Below are 23,279 nucleotides of genomic sequence, written 5' to 3' on the forward strand. Positions count from 1 at the left end.
AATGTTTTGATAAACAGAAAGCATCAAGTTAGCATTTGAAATGTGACTACAAACAGCTGTCAATGCTTGAGTCAGACAAAGCAACAAGAGGACTGTGAAGTCCAAACCAGCGTCTTACGATTGGTTATAGAGGGTGTCCCAAAATTCACGCAAGAAGTAATTTTAATAGAAAACACAGGTTTTTAATTAAAAATTGCAATTTCTTATTGATTCATAAAGTATACAGTATAGGGTTATGCATGGAATAGCATATCGGGTAAATGGCCTCCACGGCTTTGCTGGCACATACGCACTCTTTTGTCGAAATTTTCCATGACCGTTTTGCATAAATGTGGCTGAATTTCGTTGATACAGCGCTCAATTTCCTCCTTCAAAGCGTGGGTGGTCGTGGGCTTGTTGGCATAAACCTTAGACTTCAAAAAACCCCAAAGAAAAAAGTCCAACGGCGTTAAGTCACATGATCTGGGCGGCCAATTCTGATCACCAAAACGGGAAATTACACGACCAGGAAATGACTCATGCAGTAATTGAATTGTTTCTCGGGCTGTATGGCATGTGGCACCGTCTTGTTGAAACCACATGTCGTCCACATCCATATCTTGTAATTTAGGCACAAAAAACTGGATTATCATGTCGCATTTTCGAAGAAGAATGGACCCATGATGCCTCCAGCCCCAAATCCGCACCAAACAGTGACACGTTGTGGATGCATTTGTATCTCAACAATCACTCATGGATTTTCTGAACCCCAAATGTGAAAATTTTGTCGATTAACGAAGCCATCAAGATGAAATGAGTCTCATCGCTGAAGATGATTTTGTTCGAAAAATAAGCATCCACTTGTTGTTGTTCCATAATCCATTCAACGAACTTTCTTCGCTGTGTGTGGTCATTTTTAATAACCCTGAACTGTCAGCTGTCACGCTGTCTTTTTTTCTCGTTGGCAACACTTTACCGCACAAATGGCGCTAAATTTAAATCTTGCGTGAATTTTGGGACACCCTGTATAAGGATATTGTAGTTGTGTTTTCATATATTTTATTAGCTGTATATAATTTTGGCTTATTCGTATTTCTTCATTGCTGTTAGGATTGTTTGTTTTTCAACTGAGTCAAATGCTTTATTATGGTCTATAAGAAAAGTAAAATGTTAAGTTGTAAGTTGAGACTTCATCTAATAATCTGGCGATCATGTTTATTATTATTTTTATAAATAGAGTTTATACACTTGTGACAGCCAGCTTATAGCTGGCTGTCACAAGTGTGTGTGTGTGGGGGGGGGGGGGGTTGAAGAAAAAACCTTGTTCCAAATATAGTGATACATCGGAACCTTTTCCAGAACAGAAGAGAAAATAATCACTCCTATCAAGTTCTTATCCAGCACTTCATGTGAGAACTTCGGTTAGTTGTTAAACGACTTAAATGCTATTTCACTGAAGAATGAGGAGGCAAAACACTAAACAGTCGCACTTAAGAATAATTATTACTTCTTAAATCACGCCAAGACATTAAATAAGAACACAAACCTTACATGTTGCGCATTTACTTCCTTGATATGCTTTACACTCTGAAATATCATGCAAAGAACTCTCAGCGTGCAATACCTGGAATTTGTTAGGAAGAAGAGGTGATAAAACTGATTCCACATGATCTCGCTGTGGATGTTATTTTTCAGTTTCTGCGAGTTTTTTCTTATTAATATTCATTAATGAGTGTTATTGAGAAAATAGAAAATACGAGTGGAGGGAACTAGAAAAGGCATTGGCTAGAGAATCTGATGAGAAATACAATGCGGATACACACATCAGGGGCAGAAGTACAGAACGGGTCATGACATTGGGAAACAACAATATAGCTTCTGTTTGCTCTCTCTCTCTCTCTCTCTCTCTCTCTCTCTCACACACACACACACACTGAGTAGGGTAATTTCCAGAAATAGAGGCAGGCGTGAAAGGAACATAAGTGTTCAGACAAACGAGCCACTGAATCTTTATTCTTTTAGGTTTGCTTTGAAAATACAGAATATCAAAACAATCTGGTGTGACCTTTGGAAATATAAGTCCATTTATGCACATCAAAATCTTAATCTTCACCGTACAATATTTTATACAACAAAATATTATCATCAATGATAGGAACGGTTGCTTCATTAATTGCATGGTTAGATGATGAAGAATTGTGATTACTACTACTACTACTTCGTATTTGATAAAAAAAAAATACATGTTTCTTGAATATAAATACAGTATAAGAATTGCCTGAAAGTAATGAATCTGAAACAAACTACAAGGCCGATTTATTGATATAAAAACTATAAGAACTGCATATAACTGATGCAAGAAGTGAAACAGTGTTTCCTCAAGAGTTGAATGAAGATTGTTCTTCGTCCCGTTGTGAGAATCCATTGAAGAATCACCGCAGGTACAGGTTAACAACACTTAATACGGGATTTTGTAAGGATATTCGTGATGTGTTTCGACTCTGAGAAATAAAAGAAAAGAAATTCTGATTAATAACAATATTCTTTTACATTTTTTACATTTCATATGAATTGGAAGTGGAGGAAAAAGTTATACATTTTGCTATCCTTGGTAAAATTAAGTACGCGCGTGTGTGCGCACTTTTCTGCGTGCAACGCACGAACACATACATACACACATCATATCAAAGCTACTCTATAAGCTATATGTGAAGATATTAGAAATTGTTATATGATCATTAGAAGTTCTCCTCAGCCATAATTGGAGAAATGTATTATGGGGACTCAGTCCTTTTTATTTTATTCTACAGGAACGAGGCATTATCCACGATTCATCATTGGTCATCATTGATTATTATCGATGACCTATGGTGAACATTTGACGATGTCTCTGATAACCTTTATTATAAAACGTCACCAGAAACATAGTCATTCAAATAACTATGATGATGATTTGAAATATAAAGCCTTATTCAATTCAAGATATCATCATTATCATAGGTTCCGGTTATAGCTGAGGAGATTTCCAAATGAGCAACTTCTCTTATTGTTCTAACATTACTTATTGAACAGTTACATAATCAACCTTAAAAATATTTATCTTGATGCATCGGCAATATTTTTACTTACAATTCAGAAAATAATTTTCAATATGACCTCAGAATTTAATTTTAAGTAAATAATCTTGTATTAGAAAATATGATTATTGGTTTACTCATATATTTAAATCGTAGATAGTAACCATCCATTACACAATAGCCCTCCAAGCGGCATGAAACTGAGATTTTTATGCAGTAGACACAGCTAATCCTTGATCTATCAGTTGCGTAAAGATCCCAATGCTTCCTCATGAAATCCTAAACTAGAGGAGAAGTAGGTGATTATTGCATTCTGTTTAATTATCCAAGTATTCTGCTGTGCTCTTTGTATCTGAATGGAATTAATGGAATTAATGGAACACCATGCACTCCCACTTTTAAAAATTTCAGAACACGTAAATATAATATAAACCTTTCTTACCCTGGAAAAACTTTGTCAACCAACCGCAGATTCTTGTTGAAACTCTTAATGGTTCTCATTTCGCTCTCAGACAATGTAAAATCGAAGACCTATAAAAGAAACCAAAACATTATTATTATTATTATTTTATTTTTTATTTTTTTGCGATTTATTCTAAATTTTGGGGATAAGTTATATATGTTTATATCTATGTTGTGTTATAACATTATATTAAGTAATAAAGAAAGGTAACTAACATACGCTCATTATTTAAATATGAAATACGAATATATATATATATATATATATATATATATATATATATCGTATTATATATATATATATATAATACGATATATATATATATATATACAGGGTGTTCGGGATAAATTTGACATATTTATAATTAATTAGATTTTTCCGTAAGTTACATGTATTAACACACACTTCTCTTCATTTAAAAGTTTGGACCCTTCTTCATTCATATACAAGATGTCAGAAAGGATGGATAGCTGGAACCCACCTGAATCATGGAAGAGAATAACTTGTATCATGATGATTCGTGCCCGCCATCAAAATAAGGATATTACGACTGCTGCCCAATGCTCCCTGAATACAGTAAAAACAATCAGGCATGAACTAGAGACTTGCAATGGTGACTACGAGGCTGTAGCAAGAAGAAAGATCCCTAGCAGACGATCTGATTGCGTTCGTACAGCAGAATTCCTCGCAAATCTGCAGGAACAGGTGTTGAAGAACCCTGGCATTGGAATTCGGGCTTTGTTCGTGGAGTTGCTAACTGTAGTCAAGCCCTGGATAACAAGGGTAGCCAATGGTAGGCCGTATGTATGGCAGCAGGATTCGGCCCCTTGCCACACCTCTGGGAAAAGTCAAAAATGGTTGTCTGAAAATTTCTACGACTTCACCAGTCCAAATGTTTGGCCTCCAAACTCCCCAGACCTTAACCCCATGGATTATTTTGTATGGGGCGCAGTTGAAAAAGACACCAATCGCACTTCCAGTAATACAAAAGCCCAGTTAATGGATAAAATTAAAACAGTTTTTGAGGCCCTTCCCAGGGAGACTGTAGCATCAGCTTGTTCGAGGTTCCGAAGCAGAATTGAAGCTGTGATCGATGCTAATGGTGGTTATTTTGAGTAAATCTTGTTGATAGTATTGTAATTAACTCTGCCTGTAATGTTTTTTTGTCAATTCATTAAATTTAATAGACAAAAAACAAAGAAGATTTTCTTTTTCCTTACGAAACTGTCAAATTTATCCCGAACACCCTGTATATATATATATAATACGATATATATATATATATATTTCAGACTTGCACAATGGGAGTAAATAATCTCTGTGGATTTAGCAATTTAGTAATGTTTGATTATTCCAATTTAGCAATAAGTTGTAATGAATTTTACATGAATTAATGTAAAAAATAAATATTCATACTCATCATTCACTAAATTTGCATTTCATGGTGGAAAGAATATTGGCTTTAAATCTTCTTCAGGACATTGGGAACTAGTTCTTAATGATTTTTACGCAAACTTCAGTTTTCGCTCCCAGGTTAAGGGGTTTGGCTTCTACTTAAAGAAACTCTCAGCTTTCTTCATACAATCTAACTGAAGACATTCATTTTTGATAATATATAACCGATGAAATAATTGCGAAATGCTACATCATTCCCCTCCTAGTAGAGTGATATTTGTAGTGTGGATTATCTGTGACATGGATGGGTGTGAAAGCCACCAGATAGGAGATGATTTCATCTACCTGTGTGGTTGCCATATTTTCAGTTTATTTATAATGAGGGCCTGAAGGGGTTTGAAAGATATCATCCTTGGTTTATATTGGAACAGTAAATTAATAACAGAAGGGAAGGTTTCCCGTATTATCTCCCAGCCAATTTGTAACAAATGTAAGATAGGCTAAAAAGGTAGAAATCGAATATTTGCCAATGTGGAATTAATAGCCCTTTGAAGATGCAATTATCACAAAAATAGTTATTTTCTTTTATGTTTTTAGTACAAATTTTCTTATTGAAATATGCATTTCAATAGGTTTAAATATTATTATTGTCATACAAATATCAGAGAAACGTAAACTATATTGGCATACTGCTCAGAGTTAAAACTGTTAACTCTGAGCAGCATGGTGATATAGTTTAAGTTTAATACGACTATTCTTTGCTAGCACTATAATGATGTGTTACATAACCAACCTGAAAAATATTTGTCTTGATATTTCGGCAATATTTCTACTTACATTTCAGAAAATAACTTTCAATATGACCTCAGAAAAAAATTTAGAAACAACTGTAAACAACTGTATTTCTATAAACATACGCGAAAATGCACTATGTAATTAACGATAGACAATTCTGATTGCCTGATTAAGCGAGAGAGAGAGAGAGAGAGAGAGAGAGAGAGAGAGAGAGAGAGAGAGAGAGAGAGAGAGAGAGAGAGCAAATTTAAAGTGGCTTTTAACAATTAAAAACATGGGTGATAGATTGATTTATTACCTGGAAATTGGCCTTTATCCTTCCAAGATTGACACTTTTGGGGATGACGGCTATTCCTTTTTGAATTAACCATCTTAGAATAATCTAGAATTAAAAACATGCATAACAAATAATGTTCTCTATTTAACTTAAATTTATATAAACTAGATAAAGAACATATTTATCTAACTAATATAAATTAGATAAAGGTGTTCTAACATATCTATTCTTAGAACAATATCTTTCGAACAGAATATTGTTCTAAGAATCTAGAACAATATCTTTCGAACAGAATATTGTTCTAAGAATCTAGAATAATATTTGGTTCTGTCCATCTAACTATAATTTGGATTTAGTGAGTACATGAGAAAGTATTAAACAATTTCAATACTATACCACTCTCTGAAGACATGCAAATTTCAGACCGGTAATTTTCGTGTTAAAATTAGTGTCAAGCATCGGATATTATGCTGCAGTGTGCTCAAGTACCAAATGCAAGAAGACAACATATGTTTAACTTTAACTGGAATTCAGCGAAAATTAAAAAAAAGAAAAAATAATCTATTATCCAGTGTCATTAGTATCAACTGGTGGATACATCTGAAAATATTTTCGAAATCCCTTAGTGCTATTTAGACTACAGTTTTTTTTAACCGTGATCCCTTTACATAACTCACTACAATGGCAGTACTGATAAGTTAAGTTAGGTTTTTATACTCTAGAGTCCAAGGACTCATAATATAAATGAACAAATATAAAATGAGAGGCTGTAGTTAGAATCATTTCAATAGTTCTACAATAAATATTTAATTTACTTTAATCAATGTATCAATCGAGGGTTCCAAGGTGTAATGATTTTCTTCTTAAATGATACAGATCCTTTGTAGGAAATGGAAGATCTTATATTTTGAAACCACACTTCGAATTCTGAACGAAATTGTTCTTTCCCTTTTTTTAGTTATTTATTTTATTATTCAAAACATAAATGTAGCTAAATCCACTTTGAAATGAAGCCCAATTTTAGTACATTCGTATATTCCGCTCATTTTAAAAATACTCACTTATGAGCAAAATATTATGACCAACCAACCTGTTTCCGGCCATTCAACTACACGGTTGGACCGAAAACAGGTTTGCCATAGCGATATCCTCATATGGGGATTGCTATCATGGATACCACTGGGTCTTCTCATCCCCAGTGAATATACTTCGATTGCTAAATCTTACCTGGGGATTGTTTTGAACTTGGTATTGATGTAAAAGGTGACAGTGGGAATCTGTGCTCAATGGACGTGGTCTCTTCCAGAAAGAAAACACCTCGAGTCACAAGGCTCGCATTATGCAAGCATAGTCCAAAGAGAATCTTCAGACTATGCTTCCGAAGATTCTCTTCCATGTGCTTCCATATCTCCTGAGTTCTGATTTGAATCCCATTTACCATTAGTAGGATCATGTGGATGAGAGTATCCGCCGGTCAATGACAGCCTGGCTCGGTCTCTGAACTCCAGAACGTTATTCTGTTTAAAATAGCTCAGGACATTTTCATAGTCTGGCGAAGTCAATGTCTAGAAGGGTGGAAGTGATTATCTCAGTCAAAGGAAGCCCAGTGCACTATTAGATAAGTGGTTATAATGTTTTGGCTCATGAGGATTTATCCATCAGCTTTTTTAATGTTATTTTTGACATCTAATTCCGAAGTATAAAGTGAAAGGTCATATAACAATGATTGCAAAGACGAGGAGAGGGGAATCTGGAAAGTTCTGATAAAACCACCAAGAACAAAAATGTTTTTCATATAATTTTTTTTTATAATTTGTTTTCATATAATTTTTTTTCAGAAAATATCTTTTCTTTTAGGATATATAAAAAGACATACAATTAATTAATTTTATTCGAGAGAAGTCTGGTAAGTTTATCAGAACTTTCTAGCCTTCCCTCAAACAACACACAAGATAATTGCAATGTTGAAATGAACCTTGACGTGCAAGAATAAGGAAGCCATTTTGTCTCTTTCCTTAGTAAGAACTCAAGCGGACTATTGCATACAGATCTGTTCTCGTTCGTGGTTTCCATGATATGCTAATACAATGGAGAGGGAAAATGGGAAATTGATACCAGTGGACGGAATATTTCAATTTAGGGAAGAGGAAGAGAGAGAGGACGAAATGGCATTCCTGGAAGTTGAAAATGAATGCAGTGAAGAAGGGAGATGAAAGCTAGAGTTTTCTCTTATAAAGTAATGCGACGTTTCTTTGTCTATATGGCAAAGATCATCTTCAAGAAGATATTTAACACACACACACACATGTTTTCACCAGCGGTCATTTCTATAAGGGACAGTAGTTTTCATTTTAATAAAATAATTATTTGGATCATAATTTAGATAATTTTAATAAATATTTGGATTTGTTAAGCCAAAAAAGTGACTATCAATGCAGTAAGTGTTTTTCTGCTGACACGAGCTTTTGCAATGAAATTACTCATTTTTAATTATTACTTTTGGGTATTATCAAATAGCTAATCGAATATAGCTTTTTTGATTGTAATAGCATATAAAATACTTACTTGTGCTGGAGATTTGTTATATTTCCTACACATGGGATGTAGAGCTGGTTCTTCCAGAGGAGCACTGCTCTCTCTGTAAAACAGAAAATTGTTTATGTTTTCACGAATATTTTCACAAATTTCAATAATCATTGTCAAGCATTACTGATTACTTTCCTTCACATTACATATTGCGGGGGGGGGGGAGAGCAGATCCCATAGTAGCAAAACATTAATGAAACTTCAATTTAATTCTGTATTCCAAAACGTTTTATTTCCATTTATTAATTATCGCTAAATAATTACAACACAGGGATACGTAGCGTAAGCAATTTTTCGTAAGTAGGATTTCTACAGTCATCGCAGCGAAAGGAGATCCTACATCTTATAAAAGTTGGCGCCTCAGCTGTTTGTTCCACACTACATAGTGTCCGTTGACTTCTTTCAAGCAATGTACATGTTATTGAGCTGCGCTCAAAGCACTTGTGGTTCGTGAAACTTTGTTGGATGTCCTCATCTTAGCAAGTATTGTTCAATAATCAAAATAGTAGATGCTATTTGATTATTATTCAAGCAACTAAGTGATTAGGTCAAAGATGGCAGCTGAAAAATGGAACTACGCATTTTAACATTAAGCAAGCACAAAAATTCCTCATAGGTAGGTAGGTAGGTAGGCCATCTACCGATAATACTACGACTTGAAAACGAACGAGGTAACTCTACAGTCTACTCTTTTCACGTGCATCTATAACAAATCAATTAGTATTTACTGGAGATATGACAGCATCAAATTATCAATTAGAAACCCTAGTAACAAAAACCAAAAAAGTATGCTCATCCTGCCAGTGTTCAGGTGTTCCTATGCATTGAACTACTCACTACGCAAATAAAATGAAATATTAAGAATAGCACAAGCAATGGGTAATGTAATATTTACTACACGTACTTGAAAAATCTGCTTCCTGGAGTGCCGAAAGAAGAATAAGCAGTGAAAGTTATTCCAAGTTTCTTGCAGAATTCGAACAGTTTGTCTTGTTGCAAATATATGTGACATTCCACCTAAGAAATAAAATTGAAAATAAATTAAACTGAATTTAGATATAGTACGATATGAAAAATTTTTGCTGCAAATTTTTACGGAGCAAAAAAAAAAGTCTTTCTTGCTTTGCAAAGGGAAAAATATGATTTGGAAAAATAATTAATTAATTAAAAAGAAAAAAAGAAAACTAGATTTCTAATTCAAGAAAAATTCTACTTTCACTGGAAATAGAATTTTCACTCGAATAGCACATAATATACAAGATGTTATATTCAGTAATGATCAGAGAAAGGAAAACGTGGCTATAATATTCAACACTCAAGGCAAAGATAATTTCATATTAAATGATAGGAAATATCAAGGCGCGTGATGATTCATACCATCATAATGAGAATTGGACAATGAAGACTAATTTGTGACTATGGTCCCACTGAAAGTTCTGCAAGAGAAGGAACTGTTCGAGATCAAAATAAAACAGCGGAGTTTGGAAATTATTACCATATATAAGAATATTTTGGAAAACTTTGGAGTAAAGAACAACACTTTTAATAATAATAAACTCATGCTGGATGTTCCTTAAGGACAGGGACAATTTATTATTAACATCACACAAATGTACATGAAGAGAAAATGCAAAAAATAAGCCAAGTCTCACTGAGTATTTCATTGTTGATAGTAATATCTTCTCGCTGGTTCAGGATATAAGAAGTATACAGAAAATTTGAAATAAGAAGTGATCACAACTAGTTTTGAGTAGGATAAAATTAAATATCATACTGAAAAGAAAAACGTGTAAGAAAGTTTTGAACCAAAGTAGAGCAGCTTTCAGAAGTAATCTGTAGATTCAAATACAAAAATATTATTCATGAAAATTTAAAGAGTTTGAAACTTAGAATCAAAATTTCGAAATTCATTTCCAGACTCTAAAAAACATTGATTTTCATCCAGACAGGAATTTGCTGAAATTGTCTGCAAGAAAAGAAAAATGAACTCCATAGTGGAGTCAGAAAGTTAAAGGAGCAGTCAAGGACAAGGAGAACGCATATACAAAATTCCTGACAAGTAAGTTCTTCAGTAGGTGCTCTGAGAGAATACAGAAAAAAGTGTAAGAAGATAACTACAAAAAGAATCAGAGATTGGTATACAGGCAAACAGGCAGAAGACCAAGAACGAAGTGAATCGATACAGTAAGAGGTGCCTTAAAAATATAAGATCTGATAATATTGGAGTCTTGACAGATTAATTTGAAGGAAAATTCTGCACAGGAAATTAGTAGTGTGCAACCTTTTCATGTTCCTTACTTCCCATGCGGGAACATATCGGGGATTTGATGATGACGATGAATATTGCTTTATTCTAAGTACTCATGTTTACAGGGCTTTGTCCTACTGTATAATACATGTGTATAATACAAACTGTATAATACATGAAATATTTAAACTGTTTTGAAAATTAACATAAACTGTAACATTTTATAATTGCCAATGTAATAATTCCTCAAAAGATAAACGTATGAAATTACTCAAAGAAGAAAAATTCTGACCTTTTTTACAAAGAAATCTCACAATTTCTTGATTAATCTCTGACACTTTAGCCATTAAATTATTTTAAACAGTATATTATAATAAAGCATCATTTTATCATTAAGTAATCAATTCCTATGTTGTCTTCCTGAAAGAAACATTTGTTAAATTTCAACAGTTTCATCATTTTTAAAATCATGGAATTCGGATGTTTTAAGTAGTGCAAAACTAAAGCAACTCATGCCGAACAACAAGATGTCACTCACTTTTGACACTTCCGAAATTTCTTATCTCAAATGTCAACTGATGTTTACGCTAACAAAGTGCTATTTTATTATTACATTTAAATTTCATTCTTTTTTCTCTTTAATTAACATATTTTATTCTGAAAATTAATTTAATATATTTACCTGCAAATTGGTTGGCTTGATTCTAGCGTTATCATAAACTCTCTGAACCTGCTCATGGTTAAAATTAGAAAGACCGATTGCTTTAGCCATTCCTGCATCTGCCACGTCTTCCATGGCCTGTAAATTAAATTATGTAATTTTTTTTTCAAGTATAAGATTATTTTCTATTCTCTTCTACGAATTTTCAAAATGAGCGTGAATTATGAATGTGCTTTCAATGGGCAATAATAAATCTTTAACGAACAATAAATTCAGTGAGGTAAGCGAATAAAATTTCAGTAGGGCTAGAGATGGTACAGCGAAATGAACTTTGGTAATTATCAAGGTGAAATATGATGTTTGACATTATAATTTTCATCCATAAAATTTAAAAACCCTTCTGAATTTTTTAGCTTTATTACATCAACGGACTAATGAGTACTCTTCATTTTATAATTGCCAAATTAATGCATCATCTTTAAATTACAGTTAATTGTTTTTCCAAACATTTTGAATCGTTTAGTTTAATACCTTATTCGAAATTTTATTTCAAATCACTCGCTTGCTTTCACTGATCTCTTCGATGACCCATTGAAAATTCAACTGTATTACATTACGATGTTCACTCAAAATATTATGACTGCCTCTCTCTTGTTGCTATGTTTACGCTAACAAAGTAAACATAGCAACGCTATAACGTCCTTTGGACGTTGGAAGAGCCATATTTGAGCCAAAACAAATTTGTGTTTTGAGGACCAACGGCAACTTGTTGCGAAGTCACATGAAAAATCTAAACAAACAAAAATCTTGCGGTAATTAAATAGTTTTCCTCCTTATTAGAGAGAGAGAGAGAGAGACCACGGCTTCAGAATTACTTCCCATTTTTTTAAGTTCCAAGCATGATTTGTTGTGAATTTCTCACACTTTTAACAACCATCAGATTGTGAGAGTAAGCTTCATTCATTGTTAGGAAAAAAGGCAATGATTTTCTATGTGTCTTTGTACAATTAAATAGTCTAGTGGTTGGGAGGAAGAGGAGGAGGAAACGTGATATGACAAAGACGTATAAGTTGGTAATGGGTTCTTATAAGATTAACACTGAAGAGATTTTTCTTAAGAATGTTAACAGATGGGTTGAAGAAGACGTATTCTCTGGAAGTTGTAAGGAGGATGTGAACAAGAGAGTGAAAAGCATGTTTCTCTCTCTCTCTCTCTTCATGAAAGGTAATGAATGTTTGGAATCTATTGCACGGAAGTGTAGTGTCTGCAGAGTAATGTAAATGCATTTAAGGAACGGTGTGATGAACTGCTTGTACGATAGTGGGACACCATGATGAGTCTTTGGCTCCATGTAAGTCTGATGATGATGATATGATGCAGCAGTTTCTGAAAGTTACTCACCTTCCATACATCCAATAGGTCAGATTCCAAATCCCAGAGCACCTGTCCGTTCTCGTCTTTGGGCACAATCACACCATCGCTCTGATACTATTAAAGTAAAAAAACATTATTGATACTATCTTCACAAATTTATAACATAAATATTTTTAAATAAAACCAGTTGCTCAAAGACCACATATGACCAGATATGAGGGTTCTGAGAAGAATTAGGGGAGTCAACCGATGGCATCAATGTCAGAATCATATTAAAAACAAGATATTAGAAAGGAACTTGATATTTTGTTAGCATTCAAGAATGTGTCAGCAGAGCTAATCTAAGGTGGAATGGCTTAAATAGAATAAACGGAAAGATTAGGAAATCAGGCGTTTGATGCCAAGATGGCAGGAAAGAGGCTCAAAGGTCAAGATCTAGATCAATTCATCAAGCTCTACGTGAATCGATGCTGTCAGAGGCGACTTAGAACAAAGAAATGTCAGATATGACAATACTGGAGTGCTGACAATAATATACTGATTTGGAGGAAAGTTGTGAATAGCAGATTAACAATAATGTAAACATAATCATGTAGTGCTATCGTAATAACCTGAACACCCCTTCGGCGGTATATATCAGAAGGATGATGAAGATAATGATGATATTTCAAAAATGATTTGAAATATTTTATGCATATGTCTTTGAATTATACAGTAGCTACTATTTTTATCATAACTTTCCTAATATGGAATTTTTAGGAGTTTAATGTAAAAACATTCGTCGTTACCGGTGTAGAAAAAATTCAGACCAATAGAAATTAATGAATAACAACTGTTAATAATTAAATGCTAGATCACAAAAACAAATTTGGATTTTGAGGATCTATTGCAACTTGTTACGAAGTCACATTAAAATGTAAACAAACAAAAATCTTGTGGTAATTAAATAATTTTCCTTACTAAAAAGAGGGGAGAGAGAGAGAGAGAGGAGATCGATTTTTTTTCTTTCGAAGACTGCAGTATTGTTGAGCATATTTCTGTACACTTCATGTGTGATTTTAAAACTTTTTACAACTTTTCTACAAAACTCTTTCGACCAATTTTGTTTATTTATTTATTTTTGATTTATTTAAAGAAAGGGAAAACATCGCATGCACTTCATTTTAGCCGTAAGACTGGAAATCGATCTCTTCCATTGATCCACTTGGCTGATTCTCCCCCTACCCATTTTCTTTATCAAAACGAAATCTGTTGAGTAAAGCTCGTGTTAGATAATGTGCATGTTATGAAATTGAAGCCTGTTGATAAAGGTTTATATATATATATAAAGCTGAATTTATTTTAAGGGAACTTTAGTGAAATTTGAATGCATTCATGAAATACTATTAAATAATTAAATTGAATTTCTAAAGCTTACAAGAGAGACTGAACGAACGAGCCAACGGAACAAGGAGAGTGTTATAATTTATCATTCACGATTTCTTATGTGCATGTGATGTCTCAGCGATATTGAGAAACCTTGGTAATTCAATACATTTAATGAACTGAGTAGATAAATATGTCGTTAATAATACCATGAAAGATAAACGTAACATCAAACAAAATGAAGGTTCAGATAATAACGGACAGAAAAGAATATTATTGGAAACCAAAATTATACACATACAGCAATCCTTCGATTAATGCGTCCCCGATTAGCGCGTCATTTTTTTCGATACCCAAATTCGATTAGTGCGCCTATATACATCTTAAAAATAAATGTTACAGATTTTAAAAATTTTCGATTTATACATTTTTTATGGCTAACTATTTTAAAAAAGCACTCACCAGGATGAAATAAATTAGTTACCGATTTGAAACATTTTACAAAGTTATTTTTTAATGTCATACTACATTATTTCCATGTACACTATGTTCCAAATTTACCGCCGACATTTATGTCGTCTGCTTTACATAGCATTTTGTTGATCTTATCTCGTACAATTTTTTCCTTACTTTTTTATTTTAAATTATTTTCCTAACCTTTAATCATGAGTAAAAGAATTAGTGAGCAAAAAAAACAGAAATGTGAAAATGATTCGAAAAGTATTCTGATTGGAAGAAAAACTTGAAATAATAAAGAAAAATGAACAAGGCGAGTCCAGAGCAAAGATAGGACAAGAAAACAAAAATGGGTGAATCAAATGCTGAACAAAAAGAGAAAGGTAAGGCAGCTTCAAGTTCATCATGCATGCACTCGAAATCAAAGTATTATAATGATTGAATTAAAGAGACGTCTTTTTACATGGATCGAAGATTGTAACCAAAAACTGATCCCGCTAAACACTGGCCTTATTAAATCAAAAGCATTGTCTCTTTGTAACCTGGAAAGAAAGGGCTATCAATGATGGAAAAGAAGAAGAATTCCATGTTAGTGCTGGGTGATTTGAGCGTTTCAAAAAAGAGAAATAGCCTACATAATGTTCTAATCACAAGCGAAGCTGCAATTGCAGATAAGGAGATATCCAGAGATTTTGAAGAAAATTGTGATCAACAAATATTTAATGTCGATGAAACCGGCCTTTTGTTTGCAAGCGAATGCCTTCCAAGACTTTTCTAACCAAATCAGAGAAATCTCAGCCAGGTTATAAGTCGCAAAGTCGAATGAAATGACTGCTAGCAATATGCGAGCCGTTTGGAAGCACATTCTTCCACATTGTGCAAATGATTTTAGAGGCTTTTCAAATGAATCTGAGTTAATTAAATCTCATTCTGAGAAATTGAGTGATTTCCACCTGCTAAATTTAGATGCACAGCGGGAAGATCCTGAAGACCATTAAGAAAATTTAATCACTGACAAGCCCAAAGAGGTTTCACAGAAACAATTTGAAAATAGTTTTCGTAGAATCGAAATTTTTAAGCAGCGATGCTTAAAGACTGACCCTGGTGAAGAGAAAAGCAGTAAAATTTACAGAAGAGGCAATAGGGCCATACCGTCAGTTGTATAAAAAAAAGAAACAGAATGCCCGCCAAACTACGTTAGCTCAATTCTTTGTTAAGAAGCAGAATAATAAATTTATATTCTGAATATGTTTTATTGTCTTTCAGCTTCATGGTTTTCCTTTAACTAGACCCTGAGGCATATCTTAATTCTTCTATAAAAAAAATTAAGGGTCGAAAAAGAAATTTGAGGAAAGAAATATACATTTTCTCATAGATTATTATATATTCGATTAGTGCGCCTGTTTTAAAGAACGCATTAGGCGCATTAATCGAGGGATTTCTGTAGATGAAGAATAAATAAAAGATATCTGAACTCTTCAACCAGAAATAATGCTACATGAGAATGGAAACGTTGGTTATCTAGGGCTAAAAAAGAACTTTAAGCCAAATGAATTATTAACTATAAAAATTAATATAAAATAAAAAAAATACGGTAATCGAATTGTACGACTACATATTTTCGATGGTAATGATTTTATATTGACATATAAATTCTTTTCCTGACTCTACAAAATGTGTGGTTTAAACCTGAAGGTGGTGTCTTAAGAATACGAATAAATATAAAAATGTTGTATAAGATTACAGAGATATAAATAAAAATACGAGACTAAATACTTTCATGATTACTTACTTGCAGTGAGAATGGACTGTGAACTAAATAAAGGTCAACGTAATCGAGCTGCAAATTCTCTAAAGACTTCTGCAAGAAATGTTTCACCAAATGTCGACGATGTCCGTGCAGAGGGAGCTGTTTTCAAGAAAGAAAAAAAAAGTTTTGACGTTAATTTAAGTTCTCTTTTAGTGAAATACCTTTACTTACTTTTTTTTAGCACGAGAGTACATCAATGGAGAAGTGAGAAAAAGAATTTAGTCATTGTTGCCAAAACGTAAAATACGTTTTGGCAACAATGACTTGTTTTAACAAAACAAGTTATATTGCCAAAATAAGCTTATGAATACCAGTTGAAAACGATATATCTGCAATAAGACCCAAGAATGTTAGTTCTTCGTAATATAATCCAGAAAAAATATTTATTTTATTACTACACTGCAAGCACAGCACTGATTCCTGATGTAAAATGTGGAGAAATACATACCTTGGTCACAATGAAAATATCTTCACGCTTGATTTTTCCCTGATCAAAAGCTTTCTTTAGTGCTTTTCCGATGGCATCTTCATTCTGGTAGACGTAAGCTGCGTCGATGTGCCTGTAACCTACTTCCAAAGCTGCCTCAATGGCTTTATCTATTTCTTCGGCAGTTGACTAAAATAGCCAATAAGGTTACTAACTACGATGGTAATTATGATAATAATTATGTAAGATATAACAAATAGCTTAAATATATTGCAAAAAAGGAGGACTACAGCAGTAGTTATAAGGTACAGTAAATTATGGAATTCAATCAGAATTGAGCTAATCCACCGATTCTTCCACTTTAAGGGTATGATTTTGACACAGATTTTCAGGTTGTAGGTTTTAAAGAGCTTATTTAGATACGCAATTCCGGTATTTTCATCTTCAAAATTTGCAAAGGGATTTTTTTATTTTCTGTGTACAGTGGGACTAATGAGAAGAATTTCAAAAAAGTTTAGTTAAGTGCTTGAAAAAAAAGGGAAAAAAGTAAAGATTTTTCGAGAAAGAAGTTAAACAGATTTTTGCAGTTTTTTTCCCTTTTATTTATCTATCTATTGCACTTAATAAGAATAAAAGGATTAAGAGTAGGAAAAATTCTCCTCTGGATTTCGGTTACCTAAAGAATGACTCAATTAAAAATAATTATGCAACGAAATTGTTTTAAACACATTAGAAAATTCATTGAGAACATTGAATTCTACAATCTTCAAGACTGTGGAATTCAAGAGTTTATATTCTTGAACATGGTCCTCAGTCAAAGACGGGAAAGACACAACACGTCAAGATGATATTCAAAATATGCTAAAAAGTCCTGCATTTCTGTATCTTGAATAGAAGAGCTAAGAAAAAAATATTTATGAAAGATATATTTATATTTATATCGTATATTTATAAATATACCGAAAAAGGAGTTAAGATTAATGCAGTTAAGATTACAGACCGATAAGACTAATATCAGAGTCGTGTAATAAAATTACTATTACAAATTATACAGGAAAGAATAAAATCATAAACAAGAAATTAAAAGGTCCTCTCAAAATGAATTTATAAGAGAGAGAGAGAAAGGAACAAGAGAGAGTATCTTCAACATCAGAATGATGCCAGAAAGAAATTGGAAATGCAGGGAGATGTTTCTCTTTGTTTTATGAATTACAATGAAGCATTTGAAGCGATCCCCCATAAGAAATTAAACGAAATATTACTAAAGAAAATCAAAAACAGGAATGAAGAATCATATCCTGCATACATATATATTGGAACCGAAATCCAAACATAAAATTCGACAATGAACAAGTCAGAAACTGTTCAAACACAAAAAGCTATCAGGGAGAGAGCGTACAGTAAAATTATTTATTACACATTGAAAGGATGAAGGAATAGGATTATATGGATGTGTGCTGCACAGATGAAGACATCATCTGTTATTTAAACAGGGTTATTAATTTATAACTATAATCCGCAGGCAACGCACAAAAACTGAAATAAATTACTAACACTGCGCCGTAGTCCTCGTCGCTCTACATTAACACAAAAAGCACCGCCCCCTCCACCTCTTGCTTCGAGTTAAGTTTTTTTTTTTTAATATAAAGAAATAAGAAAAACTATTTTACAGAGGATATTCAATTCTAAATAAAATACTTTTGTGTAAACTTTTTTTTCGACTTTTCTTGCATAGATTTTCCATCTAGAACGCTAAGACTTTTCAATCAGGACTTTTCAATTAAAGGTGAATTATCGAGTCTCATACGGAGGTTGAGGATTTTCCTTCCCGGAAACTGGGCTTTTTCATCCAAAAAAACACGTACATCGTCCAGAAAAACATACGCATTATACAGATTATGGTTATAATGATTCGCTTATCTGATTTCGAAGGCCTATATTACGGTTTTGGTTTGAACGTAAGTGTAAAACAGAGAGAGAGAGAGAGAGAGAGAGAGAGAGAGAGTTTATAATACATTTACCGTAATTAGGATGTAAAAAGAAAAAATCCTTTATGGTTAGTCCAAAGTTTCCAGTTATTTCATAATACAGCATAAACAAGTATGGAAAAATTCATGAAAAGTGCATTTTGCATCTGTTTTCCTATTTCCTAGGTAGATCTGAGGAATACTATCTGCGTGTGCGAAAGAGTGGACAAAATTAATCAAATATATTGTATACATTTTCACAAATTCCCCTAAGGGGATTCTCTTTATGGTTTGCTTTAAGGTTATTGAATGGAGTGATTTGATTGTGGTTTGAACTGTTTTCATTAGTCATCGTGAGGAGGACGGAGAGAATAGTACCAGTCTGTCGAACGGGTGTTAATTATAGCAGTGTAATCGTAAAAAATTTACACTTTAGCGAGTTTAATGTCTTATGATTGCAGCATTGCAGAATTTCTCAATCTTTCTAACCCCAAGAAAAAGTAAAATGCCTGAAGCAATTCTACGATCCACTAAGTTATGTAATTTTTAAAAAAAGCTATGTGGGAATTACCAACATTTGGGAAAAACTGTGCCATTTATAACATAATAAATCTAAAAGCATGTTTTGAATACATAGGGAAACATAATTAATTAAATTGGAAGTAAACGATTAAAAGTGTATCATCATTGAACAAAGTTTTAATTTTTATTAAACAAATAAATAATATGATATATATGTTACTACTTTCTTTTAATGAGATGATTGAGCTTCTCGGCCCTTGAAGAGTTGCTGGATATTTCTATATTTCGTTTTTATTTGAAGGAGTGATGAAAATCCTTTCTCACAAGGATAGGTTGTATAAAACTGCATGAATTGTCAATGCTTCTTCAGTCAATTCGGGAAATTCTCTTCTCACTGAGAGCGAGATCCAGAATCGAGCCAAAACTAAGATCACGGAATTGGATTTTAAGTCCACTGTCACTTGGAAGCTCAATGAGCTTCTTTTTTCGATAACGAAAGGTCGTTCTCGTAACTGAAAGCCTGAAACGGATCGCGAAGCCACAGAAATTTTTTATAGAAGTTATTGGGAAAATATATTTCAAAATTCTATTTCCGAGTTTTGAGGTGTTCACGAACCCTTTCCAGAAACTCGAAATCAGCAAAAATATCATTTTCCAGTAAAAAGGGTTCCAATGTTGCAAAAGGTGCAAATTGTCTGTCTTTTATATAACTAATCCATAACAGCAATTTTTTCTCGAATGCCTTTATTTTGTCGTAGGCATCAAGAACAGTTAAAGAATTTCCCTGACGGGAGATTCTTTAATTAAATTTAATTCATTTAATTTCGAAACAATGTCTGAAAGATAGGATACTGTTGGTAACCATGTTTCGCATGCTTTGCCCTGGAAAGCCAGAAAATTTCAGAATGAAGCAAAAGTTGTATATATTCAACGCCCATTTCATCGCAAATAACATGTTATTTAACTGCAAGCCTTAATAAAAATAACTAGCTTTACAGCGTTGTATAGTACAGTTTTAAATTCTGGTGGCATTCCTGAAGGCTAACGTTTCCCTATCTATGAAAACATTTTCCCAATTCGTATCCGGAGCTACTTCCTTGACCTTAGAAACGACCGTACTATGCCTGCCTGTAAGGGCGCGAGCTCCAACTGAATAGAAACCCATACATTTTCCCCCCACTGGATCCCTTTATGTATTATGTAAATATTGAGAGTGTGAAATATTTCTTCTCCAGTTGTTCAGGATGACAAAGTTCTACAAAACAGAATATCGTCGTTAACGTTGTTATCATGTGCATATCTTATTATACATATTAACTGCGCATCATTAGTAACATCAGTGGTCTCGTCTATTTGACACGCATAATAAGGGCTCTTCTTAACTCTTTCGATTAACTGAGATTCTACGTCACCTGCCATATCATTAATTCTGCGACCGACAGTGTCATTTGAAAGAGAAATCAAATCAACATTTTTAGTAACTTGTTGTCGAAAATAGTTTTTACCACATCTTTTATGGCTGGAAGTAGTATATTTTCCCCGATGGAATGAGGATTCCCTGTTTTCGCTATGCGCAAATTTAAGAGATAGGATGCTTCCAGTGCCTTGCTATTAATCGAACCCATGGCCGAAGCTATATCTTTGCCATGATTTAATGTCCCTAAGCCTCTCTGAAAAAATTCAATTGACTTATTTTTAACATCAAAATGTTTAGTTTCTAAATGTCGTCGGAGTTTCGCAGGTTTCATGCACTCGTTCGACAACACTTCATAACACAAAATACATCGAGGTTTCTGTTCACTTTCATCTCCACACCAAGTAAACCCGAATTCCAAATATGAACTGTTATATTTCCTACTGTATTTTTTCTTTGAACTGCTTGTTTCTTCTACTTTAATAGTATCGGATTTTCTCACCGTTACATCAGAATTAGAGTTAGCATCGCCTGTTTCATTTGCTTTGCTTTTCAAAGTCCTAGTTCTAAGCCACTTTTCCATTATTAAAAAAAGCGTGTCCGAAAAATATATAAATACTGGGGTTATCTCACGACACACTTTGTCCAAGTATCACTTAGAACTTCTGAAGATATACTGAGCCTTGGTTGAAGGAGGAAAACCTTCAATAATAAAAATCAATAAATAACAAGCAATTAGTTGAAATGTGGATAATACATGTTCACTTCAAATCTGACAAAACAGCAAGGGAAGGAGGAAGCAATAAAATCATATTGTTTGTTCACTTCACCCCTCTTTTATTACTCGTCATTCTGCCGCTATTTATTGGTTTCTTTTAATATCCATTTTATTTTAATAATTTTTAGTTATTCGTACCTATTGAATTTTAATTTGTTTTGTTTGGATAATTAAAATATATTTATTTGTTTATTTTATTTACGCCTGCCTGCGGACCACCTGTTTCATCGTCACGGTCCACAGGTTGAGAAACACTGCAATATTGGATTTGTTACAGCGGTCCATAATTCATGTGGTCAGTTTTCAAGACACCCAACCGAAACCGCTTAGAACTACATTAGTTAATCATTAAATCTGTCATTATGCAAACGCAAAACTTATTTTCACATACTATGTTAGTGAAAATATCATTTTTAAAATAAGTAAAATATTTTACTTAGCCGAATCAACTTTTTGAGAGCAGGAAAAAAATCTATCTCCTCCCTTAGTCAATCGGATAACTGGCCCAAACTATCAATAAACGGCATCTGGTGAGGAGAGTACAGTAGACAAGCTCCTCCATCTCGTCGTCCCAAATGCAATTGACTGGAAAAAAAAAAAGTGTACATTCTATAGTCGTGTTTTACTCTCGTTTTTTTACATTTTTTTTTTTCAAAAGCACGGATAGAATCTTTGTACAAATCGAAGACATTCCTCCCCCTTCAATGATAAATATATCTCTTCCAATCTAGATAATAGCAAATAATTCTCAAATAAACAAATAGTTTCGGCAACCGGAACACGTTTTCAGTGTAATTCATTGTTCCGTGACAATATGAGACATTTTCCTTTCAAAGTCTGTAAAGCAGCCAATTCTGTGTATGAATTCATCATAATCATATATGCCCACATCTCTATCTGTTACACTGTAGGCATTAAATAATAATAATAATAATAATAATAATAATAATAATAATAATAATAATAATAATAATAATAATAATAATAAGTAAATGTGCAATAAGCAAATATGCTATAAGCAAATGTCTATAAGTACTGGCGCAAATAAAGTGTCCAGTAGAGGACACAAAGATTGTTCTCCAATCAACCATCCACTTCCATATGTTGAAATGCTAAACAGTTATCCATCTTCTTTTAAAATAAAAAAAAATGCGTGTAGCTTAGCAAAATACATTTAATATATTTTATGTAATGTCAAGATCCAAAGAAAATATTGTACTTACCTGCCACGTTCCTAACCCAATTATGGGCATTTGCGCTCCGGTGTTAAGTTCAACAGATGTGGCCATGTTGAATCGGATCTGTATGTGTGCGTAAGTCTATCGTAGATGTCTGGAAGATGAACAGGAAGCTTTAACAAAACGCAGACCATATACTTAGCTTTCCTAAGTGTCCTTGAAGCACGAGTCTGTACTTGTAATCTGTACTATCACTCTTTCTGATAAGGTAATGACACTAACCTATAAGTGTGATATTAAATTAATGCTGTTACATCCCCCCCCAACGTTTTCCCGTTCTTACTTTCCTAGTATTGAGAGAAGTTGCAACATCTGAACTAGGTTAAACAGGTCCCAGTTTAGTGTGAGATAACGGTCCTAAAATGAATTATTCTCCTATACAAAATTAAAATTGTATTTAAAATTCATTTCTCGATGGTTGGCAGACGTTAGTAATTTATTTTCTGC

The 23,279-nt window shown here is 33.3% G+C and overlaps 1 protein-coding gene across 1 annotated transcript; it reads right to left on the reverse strand.

Moving 5' to 3' along the window:
* Positions 1 to 1,972: 1,972 nt before the first annotated feature.
* On the reverse strand, positions 1,973 to 22,957 carry LOC150104615 (aldo-keto reductase family 1 member B7-like). Its single transcript, XM_090395810.1, has 10 exons — positions 22,818 to 22,957; positions 16,935 to 17,102; positions 16,469 to 16,585; positions 12,883 to 12,969; positions 11,503 to 11,619; positions 9,477 to 9,589; positions 8,552 to 8,624; positions 6,008 to 6,091; positions 3,499 to 3,587; positions 1,973 to 2,480 (listed from the first exon to the last, which is right to left on the reverse strand). The coding sequence occupies exons 1-10, from the start codon at positions 22,881 to 22,883 to the stop codon at positions 2,438 to 2,440; spliced, it is 957 nt and encodes a 318-aa protein (XP_090251936.1). The 5' UTR covers positions 22,884 to 22,957; the 3' UTR covers positions 1,973 to 2,437.
* Between the last annotated feature and the right edge of the window lie 322 nt (positions 22,958 to 23,279).

The sequence above is a fragment of the Typopeltis vanoorti genome, chromosome 7 (genome assembly GCF_054136105.1).
Source record: "Typopeltis vanoorti isolate ZY-2024b chromosome 7, IOZ_Tvanoo_1.0, whole genome shotgun sequence".
NCBI lineage: Eukaryota > Metazoa > Arthropoda > Arachnida > Uropygi > Thelyphonidae > Typopeltis > Typopeltis vanoorti.